The sequence below is a fragment of the Pipra filicauda genome, unplaced genomic scaffold (assembly GCF_003945595.2).
Source record: "Pipra filicauda isolate LSUMZ 115617 unplaced genomic scaffold, ASM394559v2 scaffold666_size289731_pilon, whole genome shotgun sequence".
NCBI classification, from domain to species: domain Eukaryota; kingdom Metazoa; phylum Chordata; class Aves; order Passeriformes; family Pipridae; genus Pipra; species Pipra filicauda.
This window is the reverse complement of record NW_024104827.1, coordinates 153,490-172,671: the sequence shown is the minus strand read 5'-3', so window position 1 is coordinate 172,671 and position 19,182 is coordinate 153,490. Positions and strand designations below refer to the sequence as shown.

Here is a 19,182-nt window from a genome sequence, read left to right as displayed (position 1 = left end):
TTCAGTTCTCCACCCTCACCATCACTCAAATCGAGAGCAATCATCACCCTGATTTTCCTGGCACTGTCAGAGGACTATGGGACAGCTGTTCCCCATGTCACACCCACCCAGGGAGCTGCCAGCCCCCCTCCCAGGCAGGAGTTATCCAGCAGGGAAAAGTCCCATGTACACCTGTGCCCACAATTTACAGCAAAGCACTTGGAAACTGCAGAACCAGAGAGACAAAACCAGAAAACCAGAGTGAACCAAGAGCAGAATTCCTGGCTGAAGCCCCCCATACCTCGTGGCAGACTTGGCAGGTCCCGAAATATCCGAACTCTGGGAATCTTCGTTCTGGTCTAGAGGAAAACAATGAGAGTGACCAGTGTTAGGGCTCTGCACAGCTCAGGAGTCCTCCAGTGTTTCAAGGATTTAGTTTTAACTTGTGTCACTGTTTAGAGCAGTCAAACATTAGGGTGGGAGGGTGGAAGGGTCTGCTCCCACCTCCCAAAAGCTTCCACTTGGAGTTTGTTCGGAATTCCTCCATAAGCTTCACCTCATCAGGACGTTCATCAATGAACTCTGCCACCTGGAAACACATCACCACGGTAAACAAGAGGGCTGTGAAGGAAAAAAGAAGCAGGATTCCCACCCTCCAACACAACTTATTCAGCAGAACTGCTGATGGACACTGATGTGTGACCATCCTTTAGCTGCCTTCCCAGGGAAAAATCTCAAAACAATTTTCCAAAGCCTTTTTCTTCAACGTTTCTCCCTTCACTGCCAAGGTTTCCAGCCTGAGCTACACTGCAGCAGCCACCAGCCAGCCCAGTTCCTCCTGCCTTGTTCCAGCAGCTGTTGTGATGCTCAGAACTGCTGTGCTCTTGGAAAACACAGAGCCATAAAGAACAGGCTCCTTTGAGCTCACACAGCTCTCCAGGGCTCCGAGCAGGAATCCCACCCAGGGAAACAGGAGGAGAAGGGATTTGGCGTCTGAAACCGCCGGCTCACCACAGGCATGTCCGCTTCATCGTCCTCCTCCTCCTCCTTCTGCGGGGCGGCGGCGATGCTGTTCCAGCTCACGTCGTCATCCACGATCCGCATCCTGCGGGCGGGGAGACCGTCAGGAGCGTCCCGGCCCCGGGAGGGGAGCTCAGGGCGGGGTTCTGGGGAGATTTTGGGGCACCGCGGAACCCGGGCCCGCCGCAGGCCTCGCCGCCCCCTTTCCCCCCGCGACTCACCCGGCCCTGCCGGTGCCGCCCGGCGGTCTCTTCTTGCGGCGGCGGCGGGGCTGGGCGGGCGCGGCGGGGCCGCTCAGGTACCGCTGCAGGTACTCGGCCTTGGACACCCCCGGCGCCGCCATCGCGGCCGCTGACGCGCAACCGCCGCGCCGGCAGGAAGGGGCGGGGCCACACTACGTCTGCCGTGTGGGCGTGGCCGGAGCGCAGAGCGGCCATAGATAGAGCTGCGATTGGGCGTGGCCGGACGGGCAACGGCCAGTAAAGGCGCGGAGGGGGCGTGGCCAGACCGCGATCGGAGCCGTGGGCGGAGCTATGAATGGGGCCGTGGGCGTGGCCAGGCCGCGCCCAGCGTTGTGAATGGAGCACGCGCGGGGCAGCGGCGGGACGCGGCGCCTCATTTTGTCCGTGTATCTTTATCCAAACGCCTTTATTTGGGGGTCGCGGCCCCGATTTCCGGTCCCCCGTCCCCCCCATCAACATAACACCTCCCGCAGGGAGGCCCCGAGGCCCAGCTCCGCTGCCTTCAGCCTGGAGCAGCTCCCCTGACTCCCAGGAAGGGGAGAAGAGTCCTGGCCCCAGATCAAGTCCTGGTCCCCGGAGCGGCTGGGAAAGGGGCCGGAGGGGTCCAGCGCCCCCTGCTACCGGCCCGAGGCGCCCTCAGGCTCGTAGCCCTCCGTCTTCATGTCGTTCAGCCCCAGGTCCTCGTTCTGCTCGAACGTGCGCTCGTAGCGCTCCACCCTCAGCTCCGGGTCCTCCTCCGGGGCGTACACGTTCTGTGGGGAGAGGGGAAAACCTCCTGCACTGCCCTCTTTCCAAAGGCTGGGGCACCCTGCCCCCAAGAACCCCCAGAGGAAATCAGAAGAGCCCACACCAGGGGCCCAGGGCTGTACCTGGAGGTAGCTGTTGCCTGCAGGGTCATCCATGATGAAGTGAGCCTTGTTCTTCCCGTCTATGATCTGCAGGAATAGAGCAGGTCCAGCCATCAAGGCTCTTCCTAATCCTTCAGCACTTCTGGCAGAGGATGGGAATCCAGAGCACACTCACCTCCTGCAGCTTCCCAATGAACTCCTGCAGCTTCCCCGTCCTGCTGGGCGTGGAGCTGTCCCCCAGGGTGAAGGGGTTCCTCTCCACCTGGAAGGGCAGGTGAGCACCTGTGAGGCAGCCAGAACCAGGGCCAGCCCAAACAGGGGCACAGAGGGGGCTGAGCCCCACCAGGCTGGCACAGCACACTCACCAGGTCACGGATGTCCTTCAGCAGCCCCTCCAGCGTGGTGAACTTCCCCCCCAGCGCTCCCATCCCCAGCTCAAACTCCAGCTCCGGGATCTCCACACTGCATGTCTCGGACTGTGACAGTGAACACCCTGTGAGTCCCCATGGAGGGATGGCCGGGCCCCCCTGGACTCCCCACAGCCTCCAGAGGAGGACAGGGCAGGTATCCAAGGGTAGTGTACCTTCAGGATGTCCCTTGTCATGTCAGAAGGGTCTGTAATCCGGAGGGTAATCCTGGTGCCTTGTGGTTCAATCGCTCCTCCAGACTTCACCTAGGAACAGCTGGCAGTCAGCTCCATGGAATTCACACTCAAATCACACCACGGTGCTTTAAGAGCAGCCCAGAGGCCACTGGAAACCTGGTACAGTGCCTGAAGTCAACCCCAAACCTGGGACAGAGCCTCAACACCCAGCATAAAGCACCTCCTGACACCGCCCCCAAATCCAGCCTCCCTCCCAGCCTGGCTCCAAACCACCACCCTGGGAAGCAGAGCTCAGGGACAAAGGCACCCACCCCCCCCCCCCAAAAAAAAAAAAAAAGAGGTCAGCACTTTTCCAGCTCACCTCATTCGTCCTGTGCCCACAGGAGTCGCAGTTTGTGGCCATGATAATCACTTCCTTGAAGTGTGGGATTTCTGGAGCAGACAGTCAAGGAAAACCTCAAGGCAGCAGCCTCGGTCCTTCCCGAGGTACTGCAGGAGCTCGCTGTGAGCGGCCCTGAGACAGCTCTGCACCCTGGCAGGCTCCACTAGAGAATCCATCCAGGTGCAGCAGGAAGAGCCCAGGGTCAGCACAGGGACCCTCACCTCACCCCACCACCCTGCAGACCCCCACCCACACCCACCCCCCTCAAAGGATACGCACCACCTTCATGTTGGTGTTGGCCGGAGCGTTGCACTCAGGGCAGTTGGTGTTGAACTGCAGGACCTGGGGCAGGGCAAGGAAAAGAGGGGTCAGGATGTCCCAGTCAGCCCAGAACACCTCTCCTGGGTGTCACCTCTGCACTGCAACATCACCCACCTCGTCCCTCAGATCCTCTGCAGCGTCAGGCGGCTTCGCATCCACCTCCTCCCCCTGCAAGAGAAGCAGGTTCCCTAATTTGAGGACTCCCAGGGAACAAGGGATTCATCAGCCCTGCTCCCCAGGCTGAGAGCACATGGCCCAGCAGCCCCCAGTCACCTCCAGTCCCAGCATAGCAGCCTGCTGGGGGGTCCTCCTGTAGTGGGTGACCACAAGGGCGTCGTCCCGCCGCGGCGCGTGGGGGTTCTCCACAAAGCTGTTCCCTGAGGGATCATCGATGATCTGCGGGAAAAGGGAGCCTGAGGGAGCCATCCTGCACTCCCCGTGCCAAACAGGGCCTCCCTCCTGTGTGCACTCACAAAGGTGAAGGGGGAGTTCATTTCTTTCAGCTGCCTCAGTTTTCCAATGAACTCGTCTATTTTCCTGGCCACCTCTTCGTCTGTCGCCTGCAGGATGACACGGAATCACTTAGGTTGGAGAAGACCTCCAAGATCACCGAGTCCAACTGCTGCAGGGGCTGCCCAGAGCTGATGGCAAAGGTGATCCTGGCACAAGAGCCCCCAGTGCTCTCCCCCACCACCCCTGCACAACACCAGCGGGCAGGGGATGATCAACCCACGGATTTGCCATCCCTGAGGAGCTCCCCCTTTCCCAGCACCTCACCCTGCGCATGGGCTGGTCCTGCTCCAGGCCTGCCACAGCTCTGTCAATGATCCCCTCGATGGTGGTGAGGACTGGAGAGGGGAAGAAAACAGAGGTGATGGCACCATTCACACACCACAGCCCCCCCTCCAAACTGCTCTGAGCTGGGGGGCACGTCACCCACCTCCCTTCTGGGAGAAGGCAGGGATCTCAAAGTCCAGCTCTGGAATTTGAGCCATGGCACAGTCAGTCTTCACCACCTCCCTGTTCATGTCCTGTATACACAGTTGGGGAGCAGCATTAGGATCCCCAGCAGATCCAGGGGCTCCCACACTGGGCTGTGCAGCAGCATTGGCTCCAGCCCCCTCTCCACTGGGAACGTGCACATTTTGTGCTTGGAACAGTTACTGCCAAACAAATAAAGCTATTTGCCAAACAGCACGGAAGATAAACACTTTGTGGCTGGAGCCAGCCCAGCCCGTGAGGGACAAAGGTGTGCATAGGGCAGCCCCCCGTGCCCTTCACCTGGCGTGAGGTGACAGCCAGGGTGTAGCGCACGCCCTGCTCCTGGATCCTGCCCGCTGACTGGATCTCTGTGTTGGACCAGGAGCAGCTGTCGCAGGAGAAGGAGCTGACGATGATCTCTTTGAAGAAGGGGATCCTGGTGAGCAGGAGCCGCGTCACTCCCTGTCGTGGGAACCCGAACCCTCAGGGCAGCGTTCCGCAGGCCCCACATCCCTGTCAGCCCCTCCCAGCGTGGGCAGCTCCCTGATCCCAAACCTCTCCCCCCCCCAGCAGCCCCTGCCCACCTCCCTCCACATCCCACCAGTGCCCCCCGCCCCAGCTGCGGCCCCCAGTGGATCCTCCCTTGCTCCTGCAGACCCCTGTACTGAGACCCACATCCCTGCAGCCCCCTGTGTCCCCCACCCGCCAACCCCTGTCCTGCTCCCACCCCGACTCCCGCAGACTCCTGTACACCCCCGGACCCCTGCACACCCCGTCCTGCTCCCCCGCAGATCCCGGTACACCCCGGACCCCTGCACGGCCCTGCACACCCCGACCCCCGCAGACCCCCATGGGGCCCAGCCCCGGCTCTCCCCGCTCCCTCACGTTGCGGAAGCAGTTCATGCAGAGGGACTCGATCTCCGCCGGCTGCTCGCCGTCGTCGGCGCTGAGGGGCCGGAACAGGGAGCCCCCCGAGCCCGGTCCCGTTTCCATCGCCCCCAGCGCCGACATGGCGATGCCCGCCCGCCGTCACGTGGCGGGGGCGGTCACGTGTCCAGGGCGGTCACGTGCCCCGGGCGGTCATGTGACACGTGCTCCCATGGCCACGATGGCGGCGCCTTTATTGCGGTTCATCCCCGGACCAAGGCCCGTGACCCCCGCCCATCATCGCTCCCCGCCCGCCTCCCCGCCCAGGCTGAGCGCCAGGTCCCTCCACAGCGCGTCCAGCTGCGCCCGCAGGTCCTCCACGGGCGGCGGCGGCGCGTCCCGCGGCTCCTCCGGCGGGTCGGGGCGGGCGCTGAGCTTCAGCCGCATCTCCTCCGTCTCCTGGTCCAGCGCCCGCGTGAAGGCCTGGATCTGGACGTAGGTGTCCCGCCGGAACTCCTCCACCCGCCGCTGCACCTCCCGAGCCAGCGCCTCCCGGTATTGGCCGGGGGGGGCCGGGGGCTCCCCGAGGCTCTCGGGGCACAGGCTCAGCTTCGCCTTCAGCTGCTCCAGGTTCCTCTGGATCTGCTGGTGCAGGTCCCGCGCGTTGCGGGTCAGCTTGGCCGACAGCTCCTGGATGTGCTGGTTGAGCTGCTCCGGGGTGGCGCGGGCGTGCGGGGCCACGGAGCGGTGCAGCTCCTGCACGTTGCGGTGGATCTCGGTGACCAGCCTGTCGGCGTACGGGTGGAAGATGTCCTTCACCTGGTCCGTGTGGAAGGCGATCTTGTCGGCGTAGTGGGCCATGAAGCGCTGGAGCTCACCAGCACCTTCCAGGAGCTGCGCCGTCACCTCCCGGCTCGGCAGCAGCTGCCGCCGGAGCTCCCGCGCCCGCAGGGACACCTCGTCCAGCAGCTCCTCCGTGAAGGGCTGCAGCTGGTGCCGCAGGTCGTCCAGGTGCTTCCCGACCTGGTGGTGCACCTCGTCCACGTACGGGGACAGCTTCACCCGCAGGCTCTCCAGCTCCCTCCGGATGACCTTCCGCAGGCTGTCCGAGTCCTGGGACAGCTGGGGCTGGGGGCCCCTGGGGAGGGGTGACAGCTTCCCCAGGAAGTCTCCCACGTAGCCGACTCCATCCTGAATGCTCTCCTTCAGGTTCCTGCAGGAGACAGTCACCAAGCACCCCTGACTGACCCCAGCACCCCTCTGTGCCCACACTGCCCCCTAATAAACACCAACACCCACGAGGGCCTTCCTGTGAGCTTCTGTGCCCCCGGGGCAGAGAAGCAGGGCCCTAGCTGTGCTGGGGGACCCTGGGCACTGTACTCACGTGATGTCCTTGCCCAGCTTGCCATGGCCATGCTCCAGGCTGTCCTTGTCCCCCGTCAGCTGGCTCAGGTATTCCCAGAAGCTGCCCTGCCCCGCCTGGGCCGGTGACACTGAGGGTGGGAGGGTGGCATGAGTGGGGTGTCCGTGGTGCTGCCCCCCCCCGCCCCTGTGCCCACACCCACCTGGGAAGGCAGCCAGGAGGGAGAGGAGCAGCACAGCCTTCAGCAGCATGGTCTGCTGGGCCGGGCTCTGCTGGGCTGCGGGAGAGATGGGAGAGGCTGCTCTGCCAAGTGCTCACAGGGTGGTGGCTCTGCTTCACACCCCATAACACCTGGGGTCTCCCATAACACTTGGGGTCCCCCTATAAACACCTGGGGCCCCCCATAATACCTGGGGTCCCCTGTAACCCTGCCGTTGTGCACCTTTGAACTCACACCCAGCTCCTCCGGCTGCACAAAGCCAAACCAGGCACAAGGTGTCCCCGTCCCTCACCTGGCTCTTGGTGCCTCCCGTGTCCCTCCCGCCGGGAGCCGGCCCGCGGCTCCCCTTATATAGGTCCGGGGGGAGCAGAGGAGCGGGCGATAAGGCCCTGCGGCACGGGAAGGCTTTTTGGACCTCACTCCGTGTAAACACAACGTGGAGGTCCGTGCCCGTTCCTGGGAGGTGACCTGGGGGACGGTCACCTGACCGCCCGCTGCCCCCCGCGCTCGCTGACCCTGCCCCGAAGCCGACCTTCACATCCCAGAGGGAATGCTGGATGGAACCGCCGGGGCGGTGGGGATGGGGCCGCCGGCTGCACCTCCTGTCGCAGAGGCCGAGGGGGTGGAAAGGGAGCCTGGACCCCCGGGATGGGTTCGGGAGGGTGAGCCCGGCACCGGCTGCCAGGGAAGGGTGGCATGAGCGGTGTCAGCAGCCCAGACAGGGAGCACAGAGCACACCTTTCCTGGGGCTGCCCGCTCCCGCCGGATACCCAGCCCGCCGTGCTCGGCTTTTTTCCCCCGGGAATACAAACGGGCACCCTGGGTGGGGGGCGAAGTCCGGCGCTCCCGGGGTGAAACGCCGAGCAGTCGCCGGCGCTGTTCCGGCACCGAAGTCCGCGCGGCTCCCTCGCCTGTGCCAACGCGTGAGGTCGCTCCAGGCAGCGCTGGCCGTTCTCCAGTCTCATCCCAGCCCTTCCCTTCCCATCCCGCCAGCAGAACGGCTCGAGGGGCTCGCTGAGACCATCGCTCAGTCAGTTCCCTTTTCCTCTCCCTGAAGCACGGCCCGCAGAATCCCGTCCTCCGCGGCACAGTGGGGATGCACAGCTACATCCCGGGGCTCTGCCCCTCTGGAGCCCCCTGGGCTGCTGTGGCACCCCAGTGAGGTGATGTCGGGGCCCTGGTCCCGTGCTGGCCCTTGGGCTCACCTGGCTGCCACCACCTCCAGCCAGCACTGAACCCCTCACCCACCTGCCCCCACCTTTGTGCCCTCTCCCAGGTTCCCCAGAACATTCAGGGTGATGGTCCCCCCTCAGAGCAGCTGGACCAGGTTGCCCAGGTTGCCCGTCCTGGGGCAGGACAGGAGGATACTGTGGGGAAGGAAGGACACAGACCAACATGTGCATCACAAGGTTTATTTCTGCTGCGGGCAGAGGCTGGGAATGCTCGGAGTGTGTGGGGACGGCTGGCCAGCCCGTGTCACCTCCCCGTGGCACCGGGGGGGACTCAATTCTCGGGGGGCGGGATGGTGCTGAGGAAGGCGGACACCTTCTCCCGCACCTCCTTCTCCAGCAGCTGCAGGTGATCCTCCACTCCAGCGGTACCCGACTCCAGCTTCCCGCGCATCTCCTCCAGCTGCTGCACCAGCTGCTTCCCGAAGGCCTCTCCAAAGGGAGCCGCCTGCTGCCGGAAGGCCTCCAGCGTCTGCCCCACCCGCTGGTCCAGCTGCTGGGCCAGGGGGGCCAGGCGCTGCCTCAGGCTTTCGGCGTCGCCGCTCGCCGCCTCCCGCAGCTCCCGCGCCAGCGGGCTCAGCTGGGCACGCAGCTCCTCGGAGCTGGTGGCCAGGCGGGCGCGCAGCTCCTCGGCCGCCCGCTCCATCTGCGCCGTCAGGCTCTCCAGCTGCCGGTTGAGCCCGTCCTGCACCTCCTGGGCGTAGGGGCTGAGCCCGCGCCGCAGCTCCGCCACGCTCTGCCCCACCTGCGCCTTCAGCTCGTCGGCCATGGGCACCAGCCGCTCCTTCAGGCTCTCCACGCCGCCGTCGATCTGCTCCTGCAGCCGGTCGGCGTAGGGGCTGAGGGAGGCCTGGATGCTCTGGGCGTTGTCCTGCAGCCGGTCCCGCAGCTCGGTGGCGTAGGGCTCCAGCACCCGCTGCAGCTCCCCGGCCCCGCGGTCCACCTGGGAGCGCAGCTCCTCGGCGTAGGGGCTCATCTTGGCCTGCAGCTGGCGGATGTTGGTGCCGATCTGCTGGTGCACCTCGTCGGCGTAGGGCGCCAGCTTGGCCTGCAGCTCCGCCAGCTCCCGCCGGATCTGCTCCTTCAGCCGCTGCGAGTCCTGCGCCAGCCGCGCCTGCAGCTCGGTGGCAAAGGGCACCAGCTTCTGCTGCAGGTCCTCGGCGTAGGCGCTGACACTCTGCAGGTTGGTCTTCAGGAGGGTACTGGGGAGAAGGGACAGGTCAGTGCCCGTGTGCCCCCGGCACCCCCTGAGCCCCCTGAGCCCCCACGAGCCTCAGCCCATGGCTCAGCTCACTTGATCTGCTTGGTGAGCTCAGTCTGCTGCAGCTGGTCCACCGTCTCCTTGGCATTGCTGCCCAGCTCCGTGAAGTACTTCCAGATCACACTGGCCACCTCGTCGGGGTTCACATCAGCCCGTGCCCCTGCAAGGGGATGGTGGGATCAGCACCAGGACAATCCCACTCCCCCAGGGACAGCAGGTCCCCACTGCTGCCCTGGGGCGGGACCCCCCTGCGAGCACCAGGGACCCACACGTCACCTCACCTGAGACTGCGAGGAGCACCAGGACAAGGGCTGCCACCTTGGGTGCCATCCTGAGCACTGGGGACTCCTGCGGGAGCACAGAGAGGAGGTGAAGGGAGCCCCAGAGGCCGGGAGCCCCCCAGCCCCCTGCCACCTGCCCCACCACAGGCCATGGAGGCACTGGCTCTCCCCAGCCCTTGCAGCTGCTCACCTGTGCTGCCACGGCCGTGGTACCTGCCGAGCCGGCAGCTCCCCGCACTATTTATGCAGCCTGAGCACCCCCGTGGCTTCCACGCAGGCTGTGACACAGCCCGGGCTTGGACTTTAGCAAAGCTGAGACGTGGAAGCACCTGATGTGTGCGCAGCCCTGACATCACCTGCAGCCCTGACATCACCCGTGGCCCCGGTGAACCCACCAGCTCCCAGTGAGGTGCCAGGGCAGAGAGGGGTTGGGGGCACATGGGACACACAAGGGCTGAGCCCCTCCTGAGGATGGGGACCCTGGGCAGAGGGGACAGTTCACTGCTCCGTGGGATGCAGTGGTGGCTGTGCTGGTGCCAGCTGTGCAGTACCCGGGATGTGGGGTGGTACCTGGGATGCGTGGTGGTGGGACAAGGCATGGGGTCTGGGGGACACTGAGGGGACTCCCCAGCCCTGCCACCAGCTGTGCTGTGCCTGGGATGGGCAGCAGGGCAGGACACGGGCTCAGGGTGATGCTGTGATGGAGCTGGGGGTTCACAAGGCTGTGTATGTGCAGAGTGGCACTGCTCCTTCCCAGTCCAGGCTCCTGGAGGAAGCCCTGCCAGAGGAACAGGTCAGGACCCCTCAGGAACTGCAGCCATGGGTGCTGGTGTGCCTGGGAATGGGGGGGGCCGTGCGTGTCGCTGGCCGTGGGCACTGGGCCCTTGGCACACCCCTGGGGTGCAGCCCTGCACCCCCGGCTCAGCCCACCCCCACCCCGGGCCCCTGCTCGGGCTGCGGAGCAGCCGGGATGTGTCACCGCGGGCAGGGGCAGGGACCGGCCGGGCACTGACAGGGACAAGGTCCAAAGGGCTCTCGCGGTGCCCGAGGGCGTCGTGCCCGGGGCCGGAGCCGCTGGATGTCACCCTTGTGCCGTGTGTGCCCAGGGCCCCAGGCGTGTCCCCAGCGCTGCAGTCACCGCGCTGTGCCCTGCAGCGGGCACCGGGCTGGCTGCGCACACGCGTGTGCACAGACACACATGTGCACAGACACACGTGTGCACAGACACACGTGTGCACAGGTGTGTGCACACACACGGACACACGCGGAGCCCCGGCAGGCTCCATCCCCGCGGGATTTCCCAACTCCTGGCCGGATGCAGCCCCCCTGCAGCCCCCCCCGTGCCCCGCTCCCGGCCAGCCCCCCGCCCTGACCTTTGCACAAACCCCCTCAAGGGCGGCCGTGGGGAGGGTATAAAGGGGGAGCCCGGGGCTGCCCCCGCGTCGCAGAGCCCGACACAGGTGAGTGGGGACACCCCTGGCGAGGGTCGTGCTGGGAAGGGGACGGGGTCGGGACCCCTGTGGCCCCCCCTGCCATCCCCACCATGTGCTCTGCTCTCTCCCCAGCCATGAGGGCGTCGCTGCTGCTCCTGCTCGCCTGCACGGCCGTCCTGGCAGTGGGAGCAAGTAAGGGACAGCGAGGGCTGTGCGGGAGGAGGGCGTCGGGGCTCAGGGAACTGGGGCACACTCCGGGGGGGCACAGCCCCGGGGCCCCGTCCCCCCACTCCCAACCGATTCCTGCTCGCAGGGGCCGACTCGCCCGAGGAGCCGAAGGCGCTGGTGCAGAAGGTGCAGGAGCTCGCCCAGAAAGCCTCGGCCATGGCCAAGGACGCCTTCAGCAGGGTGCGGGAGTCAGAGGCAGCACAGCAGGCCAGGTGCCCCCGACTGCCCCCAGCTCAGGACCTGTCCCTGTCCCCCAGTCCCAGTGGGGAGCCCGTCCGGGCCCCGCACTGATCCCCTGCCCTCCCTCCCCTCGCAGGCAGTGGCTGACGGACAACACGGAGCTGGTGAAGCAGCGGCTGGTCTGGCTCAAGGAGCAGCTGGCAGAGCTCTGGAAGAAGACACCGGCCATGTAGCCCCACCATGGACTGCCTGGGGTCCCACTGGGCTGGGGTCCCCCTGGCTCCCACCCACTGTTGTGGTTCTCAATAAAGTGGGGCTGAAGCAAATGGCTGTGGTGACATCGCTGTGGGGATGGGGAGGAGTGTGAGCTGTGGAGAGAGGGAGGGCTGGGACAGACACCGGCACCGGTGCCACACATGGCCCTGTCACGGTGCCCAGGGTGACAGGAGCTGGGTTCTGCTTCCACAGTCCAGGGGGCTCCAGGTCCTGCAAACCCAGTCCCAGCGCCCTGCAGAGCCCTTTGTGTGAGTCCAATCCTGGCTGCACCCTGGGCAGAGCTGGGCTCAGTACAGGGTGAGCCCAGGGCACCCCAACACCAGCTCCCTGTCCCCCCATTCCCTCTTGGTTTCTCCAGTACCCTCAACCTGGAGAATCCCTCGCCCCCAGCCCCAGTTCAGGCTGTGCCCTCCAGCATCCACTGCAAGGACTGAGCGAGCTCCAATAACTTAAGTCATGTTTATTTGACAAAAGGGAGGCAAAGCTGAGAGTGACGCCAAGGAGGGGAGGGGAGGGGGTAGGGAGGAGAGGAGAGGGTCTCTGGGGAGGACACCCCAGGGCTGAGATGGTCCAGGGCTCTGGCAGCTCATCCCCAGAGCCCCCCGAGGGGAAGCACCCAGGGCAGGGCAGGGAGCACCCCGAGGCGGCTACGGGGCTGGGGTCAGTCCCTGGCCGCACTGGCTGGCGGCTCAGGCCACGCTCTTCTGGAGTTCGTCCAGGAAGGAGATGAAACGGGCCTTGAGGGTCTCGGTGTAGGGGGTGAGGCGCTCCTTGAAGTCCTGCACCAGGGGCGTCACCTTCTCACGCAGGTTGCTGAGGTGCTCCACCACCTTGGCCTGGTACTCGGCAGCCTGGGGGATGCCCTTCTCCCGGATCTCCTCCAGCTTCTGGCTCAGCTTCTGCCTCAGCTCGTCGCTGAAGGGTGCCACGTTCTTGCGCAGCTCCTCGACGTGCCCGCGCAGCCGGTCCCGCGCCTCCTCAGCCACGGGGGTCAGCTTCTGCTGCAGCAGCTCCACCTTCTGCTTGCTGAGCTCCTTCAGCTCCTGGGCGAGGGGGGCCAGGCGCTGGCGGTACTGCTCCAGATCTTCCGTCCACTTGGCAGAGAACTGGTCCAGGAAGGGCCGGATCTTCTCCTTCACCTCCTCCAGGTCCTTGGTCAGCTCCTGGCGCAGGTTCTCGGTGTCCTTCAGCCACATCTCCCGCACCTCCTTGTAGTAGGGGGCAAGGTCCTCACGGAGCTTGGCGGTGGCTGCACCCAGGGTGTCCAGGTTCTCACCCAGCTTCAGGCTGTGGGAGCAGAGGGAGGTCACACACGGCACCCAGGGATCCCCCTCCAGCCCCTGCCACACGGCCCCCACTTACTCCAGCTGTTTGCCCACGGCAGAGGCCTCGAACTGGGAGATGGCTTCCTTGCCACTGGCCTTCACTGTCTCCAGGTACACATCCAGCATGTCCCTGAGGCGATCCAGGGGCGCCTGGGGCTCATCGTGCTGCCAGAAGGAGCGGGCCTGGGTGCCTACGGAGAGAGCCGGGTGTGCTCAGGACACACTGCCCGGTGCCGGCGGGACCGCAGCGGGGACGGCTCCAGCCCTGCCGGGGTCCTGCCCGGCTCGGGAGGGGACCGGGGAGCCTCTTGGCTGCAGCCTGACTTGCAAAGCGCTTCGGAAGCCGGAGGTTTCCAGCAGCGCCCGCATCGGGCTCGGCCGCCCCGTCCCGCTCCGTCCCGCGGGGATTCGCAGCCGCCGCCGCCCCAGCCCCGTCCGGACCTACCCGTCAGGCAGAGCAGGGCGAGGGTCAACACCACGGCTCTCATCTTCGCGCTGAACCTGGGGGCAGAGCAAGGAAGTTGGGCAAATCCAGCCCCAGCGGGAGCCGAGTCCCCAGCCCGGCTCGAGGGATCCCCGCCGGTGCCGCGGGCGAAGCCCGACGGTGGGAACCGCGGTGTCCCACGAGCAGAGGATTCTGTCCCTGGGCACCGCGGGTCCTCTGGAGCAGCCCAGGCTCTTACCAGCAATCTCTGCCGCTGCTGCTCGTCCCGTCTGAGCGGCCGAGGCTCCGCCGCCGCTATTTATGCCGGAGGGGCAGTTCCGCGGAGATAAGCCAGCGCGGCGGCCCAAGAACTCGCTCCCGGCGGGCGATGTGGCGCGCAGGGTTCAAGGATCGCGCAGCCCAGCGCCGAGGAGCGCTGGCTTGGCAGGGACGGCGAGCAAACAGGAGCTCCCGGCGGGACGCGCCTCGCCGGCCAAGGAGCCTGTTTACGCTCCCGGTGACCCAGATTCCTGCTGGCCGCTGTGGCCTTGCCGGGGCCTCTCGCAGCCCCCAGGGATTGGCCGGAGGCCCAGGGACAAGGTTTATTCCCGCAGGGATTTGTCCTGCCGTACCCAGACCCCTCGCCTGCACTGGTGGTCTGTGCCCCGTCCTTCCTCGGGGCCGGTGAGACCCGCACTGCTCATGTCACCCCTTTTCCTGCTGTGTCCCCAGCACAGAGGTCCCGGGAGCTGTGCCCTGCTGCCCACTCACACCAGCCTTGGAAACCTGGGCAGCAAAGGCTGAGCTCAGAGCCAGCACCAGCCTGACATCAACACCCCAGCATGGCCACCCCAAACCCCCCCTCGGGCCGAGGTGCTCCCTCATCCCACTGCCACCAGCCCAGGGACCCACAGGAACCGAGCCTGGGAGAAGCACTGGCAATGGGGACAGGGAGAGAGGGGACAGGGAGAGAGGGGGTACATCCCCTGATAGGGCTGTGGGGAGTGTGTGGCCAGCAGGGCTGGGAATGCCATGGGGAGCTGCTACAGAGGAGTGATGCTCCCTGTTTTGGAATGGCACCAGCTCCCAGAAGCCTCAAGCCTTGGAGCTGCTCACTGGGCACCTCATGGGCATCACACAGGTATCACCATCCCCTGCAACACTGCAGGGTGCTGGAGGCACAGCTCCCTGCTCCTCCCAGATTCTACCCGTTCCTGGGAAAGCCTGGCTGGGGAAGGAATTGCCCCACAGCAGGGTTTGATCCGCAGGCATTTCCCCACACCCACGTCCTTTGCAGGATGAGTTGGGCTCTGCTGAGCTCTGGTGCTGCAGGGGGGCTGTGAGTGCCATGGGGGCTTTGGGAAACCCAACTAGCTGGAGCCCAGGGGAGGTGACAGCCCCAGGGATGGACTGGGGACACGGCACCTTCAAGCGCGGCCGCGCTGCCGCCCCTTGAGCTTTGGCGTTGAGCAACAAGGCAAACAAGAGCCCAGGGAAGATCATAATCATGGTTTTATTTGTTATGATCCCACTGTCCAACTAATTGACTAGTTGCAAGTGACCCACAAAAAAATGGACTGAAGATTTTACCGAAACTTTTTTTTTTCGTCTGTTTGTTTTGTTTTTAGTCCAACATAAATGAGGAAGGAAAAAAAAAATACTTCTGACATTTCCAAAAAACAGAAATAATAGCAAAGTATATTAATATACATTCAACATATACTGCGCGTATTGATTACTACAATACAAAGCCATGATAAAAAAAGTGTGATACTGCGGATGGCACGGTGAGCGCGGCCCCGCGGGGCGGCGGCTGCTGGGGGGGGCCCGGCGACTCTCCCAGGATACAGTGTCATGTAAACAAAAGGAAAACAAACCGAAGGGACAGAGCAAAAAGGCTTTCAGTGTTTCCCACCCTTCCCGCCGGGCTCCCCGCGCCCCCTCCCCGAGCCCGCGGGTGCCGGGTGAGGAGCTTCCCTCCTCTCGGATTTTCGGGATTGCAGAGCCATTAGCGTTGTTTTCCCGGAGCAGGGGAGGCCGGGAAGAGGCACGGGTAAGGATAGCAAAGTCACCTCTGCTGTGCTGGTTTCACGCTTCCTTCTGTGCAAAGTCAGGAGGGCTGGGCTGATTTTTCCTTTAGTTTTATAAAATATTCCAGAAAAGTGTCAATGAGAAGGATCTGAGCTGGAGCTTGTCAAGTCCCAAAGGCAAGGGTGACACCACGTGCTCCAGAGCCCCGGTGGGGGGGATTCCCGCTCTATCCACCAAGGAAAGGATGGAAAAGGGACAAAGAAGAGACCTCTGCACGTCCCAACTGTATAAGGAGAATTACCACTGTCGCCACTGGCACGAGAGAAAACCAGTCACAAGTACAATGTCGTTAAAAGAAATAAAATACTTTGAACAAAAGGTGCAAGTCACAATTCATATAGAACAGAATCTAGTTAAAAATTTCTCTCAAACAGAAATTCCTTTTGCCTTTTATTAATAACAATAATAATAAAACAACATTTACCAAAAAAACCCCAATTCCTACGTGATCAGGAGGAGAAGCAAAGGAAACAAAGAAAAATTCGTCTGCCCTACATTAGCCAGGAAAAGAAAAAACCCCAAGTCGTGGCGGATTTGGAAAGAAGAGGGGGAGGAAGGGCAGGGAAGGGGTGATCCTGTCAGCACCCCGGCACACAAGAGGGAACAGAGCAGACAGAGATGAGACAAGAAGCGCATTGCACCAGGGTGGGAGCTCCTCGCACCGGCCGGAGCCCCAGGTGGGATGGGGAGGGCCCCAGGCTCAGCTCCCCCCAGTGCAGCGGGACAGAGGGGAAGGACAGCACAGGCTCCATCCAGGAGTGGCTCCAGTCCCCTTGGACTCCTCAGGGAGGCTCAGCCCCGGCAGTGACAGCCCCCAAGGCAGCCCCAGTGCCGAGGCTGCGCCGATCCTCCGCTGCCGCATCAGGCTCAGGTCTCTGGTTGTTCGGTGGTAGCTGGAGTTACAGGCAAGTGTGGCAGAAATTAAAGAACCCAAAGGAACACACTGGATGAGGTGAGGATGAGGAAAGGGGCCATGGTATTCCAGTTAGTCAGAAATACTACGGCAATTTGGCGCAATGCTGCTAGATACTGTTGGTTTAAAATGGACCTTTTCGTTTCAAAGCTGTACACAAACCCTGCAAGAGAGGAGAAACAGAGACGTCAGGAGACACCAGAACGGCAGTTCTGTTCCCACAGCCCTCCAGCACTCCCACTCCATTCCCAACCCTGTCCCAGGAGAGGGAGGGGCTTTGGAAACAGCACAGGCCTGGAAGGAGGGGTGTTTGCCCTGGGCAAACGGTGGACAGCAAACAGCCCCAGCACAGGAGCTCGGAGCTGATGGTCCCATCCCCAGCACTGGAGCAATGAACAAAGAAGGAGACCCATGGAAGCGAGGCCATAAAGGCAGCCTGAGAAGTGTGTGGGAGAGAGGAGGACACATGGATACTCACTCCCTCCTGGTTACACCCCCGCCTGCTCCATCCCAAAGGGCACCTCCGGGTGCTTGTAGCTCAGCAGGACGTCCGTGATACACGTGGAGGGGTAACAGGAGGTGTTTAGGTGCTGGCTGCCATCGCCCAGGTTGGGGTGCTCTTGACCTTCCAAACTCTCCCCACATTCTGCAAAGAAGAGGTGGCTTTGCAACGCAGACCACGAGCTGGTCCTCTCAGCTCCCCAGCCAGACCCCGAGGAGCCCCCCATGCCCCCCGTGCCACGCCTGCAGCTTGCCCAGGGCCTCACCCTCGCTGTCCCTGTCGCGCAGCTGCTGACTGGCCATCAGCGACGACTGGCTGAGCACGGCGTCCGACATCCGAGCAGAGCTTAGTGCTTTTCCTGCCATTAAACTCATTCCAGGCAAGTTGTCTAACTGCACCTGGGGAGAACACAGGACACACGTCAAGGGGGAACTGGGGAGAGGCGCCCCAATTCCTCCCACCTGCACCCCAGCTCTCAGACAAGCTGACCGGGGAGCTTCTGCAAAACTTCAGTGAGGGTTCAGAAGGACAAGAACTGTGCATCAGGCACAGCTTGGGACCAGCCAGTGTCCCCTCAACAGGAGAATGGACTGAACAGTCCAAATCCCTCTGAACTAACAGAATCACAGAATAGCTGGGATTGGAAGGGACTTCTGGAGATCATCTATCCAACCCCCCTGCCAAGGCACAGTCATCTAGAGCATGTGACACAGGAACATGTCCAGGTGGGGTTTGAATGTCTCTGGAGAGGGAGACTCCACGCCCTCCCTGGGCAGCTGTTCCAGTCCTCTGCCACCCTCCCTGGAAAGTTCCTCCTCATGAGGAGGTGGAACTTCTTGTGTTTCAGTTTATGGCCATTACTCCTCGTCCCGTCACTGAACCAGGGAAGCTGCCATTCTCATCTACAGCACAAGGCAGCTGTAGCAAAGCACACATCAAATTTGGGCAGGACAAAGTTCCCAGCACCCTAAACCTCCCAGGGAGTGGAGCAGTGAGGTCTGGGCTGCCATGACCAGCTCCTTCACAGCCGGACCCAGGGCTGGGCTCGGTGTGTCTGCAGAGCCCTGTGTGACCAGAGCCAGGCCAGAGCCAGCCTTCACTGGAAGGGCCTTGGAGGCCAAGGCACCTACGTAGGCATCATCACTGTTCTGGATGGTGTGATGTCTCTGCAGGGTCCTGGGCCGCGGGTGCTCGCTGGACGTGGGGCGCACGGGGTAGCCCAGCCCGTTGTGGTCAGGCAGCTGCATGGCTTGGCCGGGGGAGCTCCTGTCCATGCAGTTCCCTACGATGGACTCTTGAAAATCAGACAAGACAGGAAAACAACAGGTTAGTACAAGGGTCTGCACCTCCCAGTCACGTGTGCCACTGCAGAACCAGGGGGCTGAGATATGATGCCATGGACAAGTGCTCCCTGCTGGTAGAGCAGAGACAGGACCCCTGGCTGCTGTGGTGGGAATGGTGCAGCACCAGTGCCCCTGACTGCACCCTGGCAGGCTTCTCCCTCCAGCATTAAGATCCCAATCCTAGCACTGGGATCAGGTCTACAAAAGCAGCCTAAAATTGGAGGGACAGGGGCAGGAGCACAGGAACCAGACCCTTTCCCACTGCCGCCTTCCTCTCAAGCCTGAGCTCGACCCCCATCCTGTGCACATCGTTACACAAGAGCTGGGGGAGCCTCCAACACGGGATGTTCTAGCAGGGCCCCTTGGCAATTGTAAGCAACATAATCCTGCTGGAAGAGCTGGCCGGGATGTTCACTTTTATCAGATGACTTCTCCCTGCCCTCCCACAATCTGGCTGCAGGAGCACACGGGTGTTCTGCCTGGCAAAGTCCATCCGCACTGCAAGCTCTTGTGACTGAGGGCAAAGGCCACATTCCTATCAGGCAAAGCCTCTCGTCATCAAGTACAAGATGTTTTGGATAAAGTCCTGAGCCATGGAGGAGCCTGTCATCGGGGCTGAGCACACAAACAGCTCGCTCAGCGCGGACCCCGCGGAGCACAAACATGGGACGTGGCTGTGAGTGCTGGGGAGCTGCCCCGAGGTGACACAGCTGCAGGTAGATCCCTCAGCCAGAGCTATCGGCTTTCCCAGGGCTTTGGCCAGTGGGAAGTGATCTCCTGCTGTGCTGGGACACTGTGCTGGGACACCACACCACCCAGCTGGCACTGCAACTGCGAGGTGCCACTAAACTGCTCCCCAAAGGGATCTC

General features: G+C 63.2%; 7 protein-coding genes across 10 annotated transcripts in view; 1 reads left to right on the top strand and 6 right to left on the bottom strand.

Moving 5' to 3' along the window:
• BUD13 (BUD13 homolog) overlaps nucleotides 1-1,349 on the bottom strand; it is a 5,886-nt gene extending 4,537 nt beyond the window's left edge. The window contains exons 1-4 of the mRNA XM_039388560.1: nucleotides 1,221-1,349; nucleotides 991-1,084; nucleotides 484-568; nucleotides 223-338 (exon numbers count right to left, since the gene is read on the bottom strand). Of these exons, the coding sequence (XP_039244494.1) occupies nucleotides 223-338; nucleotides 484-568; nucleotides 991-1,084; nucleotides 1,221-1,342 (417 nt within the window). The 5' untranslated portion in view covers nucleotides 1,343-1,349. The remainder of the gene's footprint in view (nucleotides 1-222; nucleotides 339-483; nucleotides 569-990; nucleotides 1,085-1,220) is intronic.
• A 279-nt stretch (nucleotides 1,350-1,628) lies between these two features.
• On the bottom strand, nucleotides 1,629-5,405 carry ZPR1 (ZPR1 zinc finger). Its single transcript, XM_027739243.2, has 14 exons — nucleotides 5,263-5,405; nucleotides 4,678-4,839; nucleotides 4,337-4,427; nucleotides 4,174-4,244; nucleotides 3,870-3,956; nucleotides 3,670-3,792; nucleotides 3,511-3,564; nucleotides 3,351-3,417; nucleotides 3,055-3,125; nucleotides 2,673-2,762; nucleotides 2,455-2,565; nucleotides 2,265-2,351; nucleotides 2,111-2,176; nucleotides 1,629-1,993 (listed from the first exon to the last, which is right to left on the bottom strand). Exons 1-14 carry the CDS (start codon nucleotides 5,386-5,388, stop codon nucleotides 1,859-1,861), a joined length of 1,341 nt encoding a protein of 446 aa, XP_027595044.1. The 5' UTR covers nucleotides 5,389-5,405; the 3' UTR covers nucleotides 1,629-1,858.
• Nucleotides 5,406-5,496: 91 nt separating this feature from the next.
• Nucleotides 5,497-7,525, bottom strand: APOA5 (apolipoprotein A5). The gene is given in 5 exon segments (XM_027739242.2): nucleotides 5,497-6,457; nucleotides 6,629-6,737; nucleotides 6,810-6,884; nucleotides 7,062-7,507; nucleotides 7,509-7,525. Coding segments are annotated over 5 exon segments (1,563 nt in total). The 3' UTR covers nucleotides 5,497-5,541.
• A 698-nt stretch (nucleotides 7,526-8,223) lies between these two features.
• Nucleotides 8,224-9,677, bottom strand: APOA4 (apolipoprotein A4). Its single transcript, XM_027739245.2, has 3 exons — nucleotides 9,599-9,677; nucleotides 9,351-9,477; nucleotides 8,224-9,258 (listed from the first exon to the last, which is right to left on the bottom strand). Exons 1-3 carry the CDS (start codon nucleotides 9,645-9,647, stop codon nucleotides 8,331-8,333), a joined length of 1,104 nt encoding a protein of 367 aa, XP_027595046.1. The 5' UTR covers nucleotides 9,648-9,677; the 3' UTR covers nucleotides 8,224-8,330.
• Nucleotides 9,678-11,040: 1,363 nt separating this feature from the next.
• On the top strand, nucleotides 11,041-11,765 carry APOC3 (apolipoprotein C3). Its single transcript, XM_027739246.2, has 4 exons — nucleotides 11,041-11,058; nucleotides 11,164-11,223; nucleotides 11,345-11,471; nucleotides 11,576-11,765. Exons 2-4 carry the CDS (start codon nucleotides 11,166-11,168, stop codon nucleotides 11,670-11,672), a joined length of 282 nt encoding a protein of 93 aa, XP_027595047.1. The 5' UTR covers nucleotides 11,041-11,058; nucleotides 11,164-11,165; the 3' UTR covers nucleotides 11,673-11,765.
• A 393-nt stretch (nucleotides 11,766-12,158) lies between these two features.
• On the bottom strand, nucleotides 12,159-13,853 carry APOA1 (apolipoprotein A1). The gene is made up of 4 exons (XM_027739247.2): nucleotides 13,724-13,853; nucleotides 13,486-13,541; nucleotides 13,078-13,231; nucleotides 12,159-13,002 (listed from the first exon to the last, which is right to left on the bottom strand). The coding sequence occupies exons 2-4, from the start codon at nucleotides 13,526-13,528 to the stop codon at nucleotides 12,405-12,407; spliced, it is 795 nt and encodes a 264-aa protein (XP_027595048.1). The 5' UTR covers nucleotides 13,529-13,541; nucleotides 13,724-13,853; the 3' UTR covers nucleotides 12,159-12,404.
• Nucleotides 13,854-16,050: 2,197 nt separating this feature from the next.
• SIK3 (SIK family kinase 3) overlaps nucleotides 16,051-19,182 on the bottom strand; it is a 72,751-nt gene continuing 69,619 nt past the window's right edge. For all 4 annotated transcript variants that reach the window (XM_027739252.2, XM_027739253.2, XM_027739255.2 and 1 more), the window contains 4 exons: nucleotides 18,101-18,264; nucleotides 17,236-17,368; nucleotides 16,947-17,114; nucleotides 16,051-16,631 (listed from right to left, as the gene is read on the bottom strand). In XM_027739252.2, coding sequence (XP_027595053.1) covers nucleotides 16,957-17,114; nucleotides 17,236-17,368; nucleotides 18,101-18,264 — 455 coding nt within the window. In that variant the 3' untranslated portion in view covers nucleotides 16,051-16,631; nucleotides 16,947-16,956. The remainder of the gene's footprint in view (nucleotides 16,632-16,946; nucleotides 17,115-17,235; nucleotides 17,369-18,100; nucleotides 18,265-19,182) is intronic.

Coding starts and splice junctions, on each gene's coding strand:
- ZPR1 (XM_027739243.2), bottom strand. CDS start 5,388: ATGTCGGCGCTGGGGGCGATGGAAACGGGACCGGGCTCGGGGGGCTCC. Junction 4,428..4,677: donor TGGCTGTCACCTCACGCCAG/GTGAAGGGCACG, acceptor CTGTGTATACAG/GACATGAACAGGGAGGTGGT. Junction 2,352..2,454: donor TGAAGGACATCCGTGACCTG/GTGAGTGTGCTG, acceptor CTGCCCTTCCAG/GTGGAGAGGAACCCCTTCAC.
- APOA4 (XM_027739245.2), bottom strand. CDS start 9,647: ATGGCACCCAAGGTGGCAGCCCTTGTCCTGGTGCTCCTCGCAGTCTCA. Junction 9,478..9,598: donor GGTGCTCCTCGCAGTCTCAG/GTGAGGTGACGT, acceptor ATCCCCTTGCAG/GGGCACGGGCTGATGTGAAC. Junction 9,259..9,350: donor GAGCTCACCAAGCAGATCAA/GTGAGCTGAGCC, acceptor CCTTCTCCCCAG/TACCCTCCTGAAGACCAACC.
- APOC3 (XM_027739246.2), top strand. CDS start 11,166: ATGAGGGCGTCGCTGCTGCTCCTGCTCGCCTGCACGGCCGTCCTGGCA. Junction 11,224..11,344: donor CGTCCTGGCAGTGGGAGCAA/GTAAGGGACAGC, acceptor TCCTGCTCGCAG/GGGCCGACTCGCCCGAGGAG. Junction 11,472..11,575: donor GAGGCAGCACAGCAGGCCAG/GTGCCCCCGACT, acceptor CTCCCCTCGCAG/GCAGTGGCTGACGGACAACA.
- APOA1 (XM_027739247.2), bottom strand. CDS start 13,528: ATGAGAGCCGTGGTGTTGACCCTCGCCCTGCTCTGCCTGACGG. Junction 13,232..13,485: donor CGCCCTGCTCTGCCTGACGG/GTAGGTCCGGAC, acceptor CTCTCTCCGTAG/GCACCCAGGCCCGCTCCTTC. Junction 13,003..13,077: donor GCCGTGGGCAAACAGCTGGA/GTAAGTGGGGGC, acceptor CTGCTCCCACAG/CCTGAAGCTGGGTGAGAACC.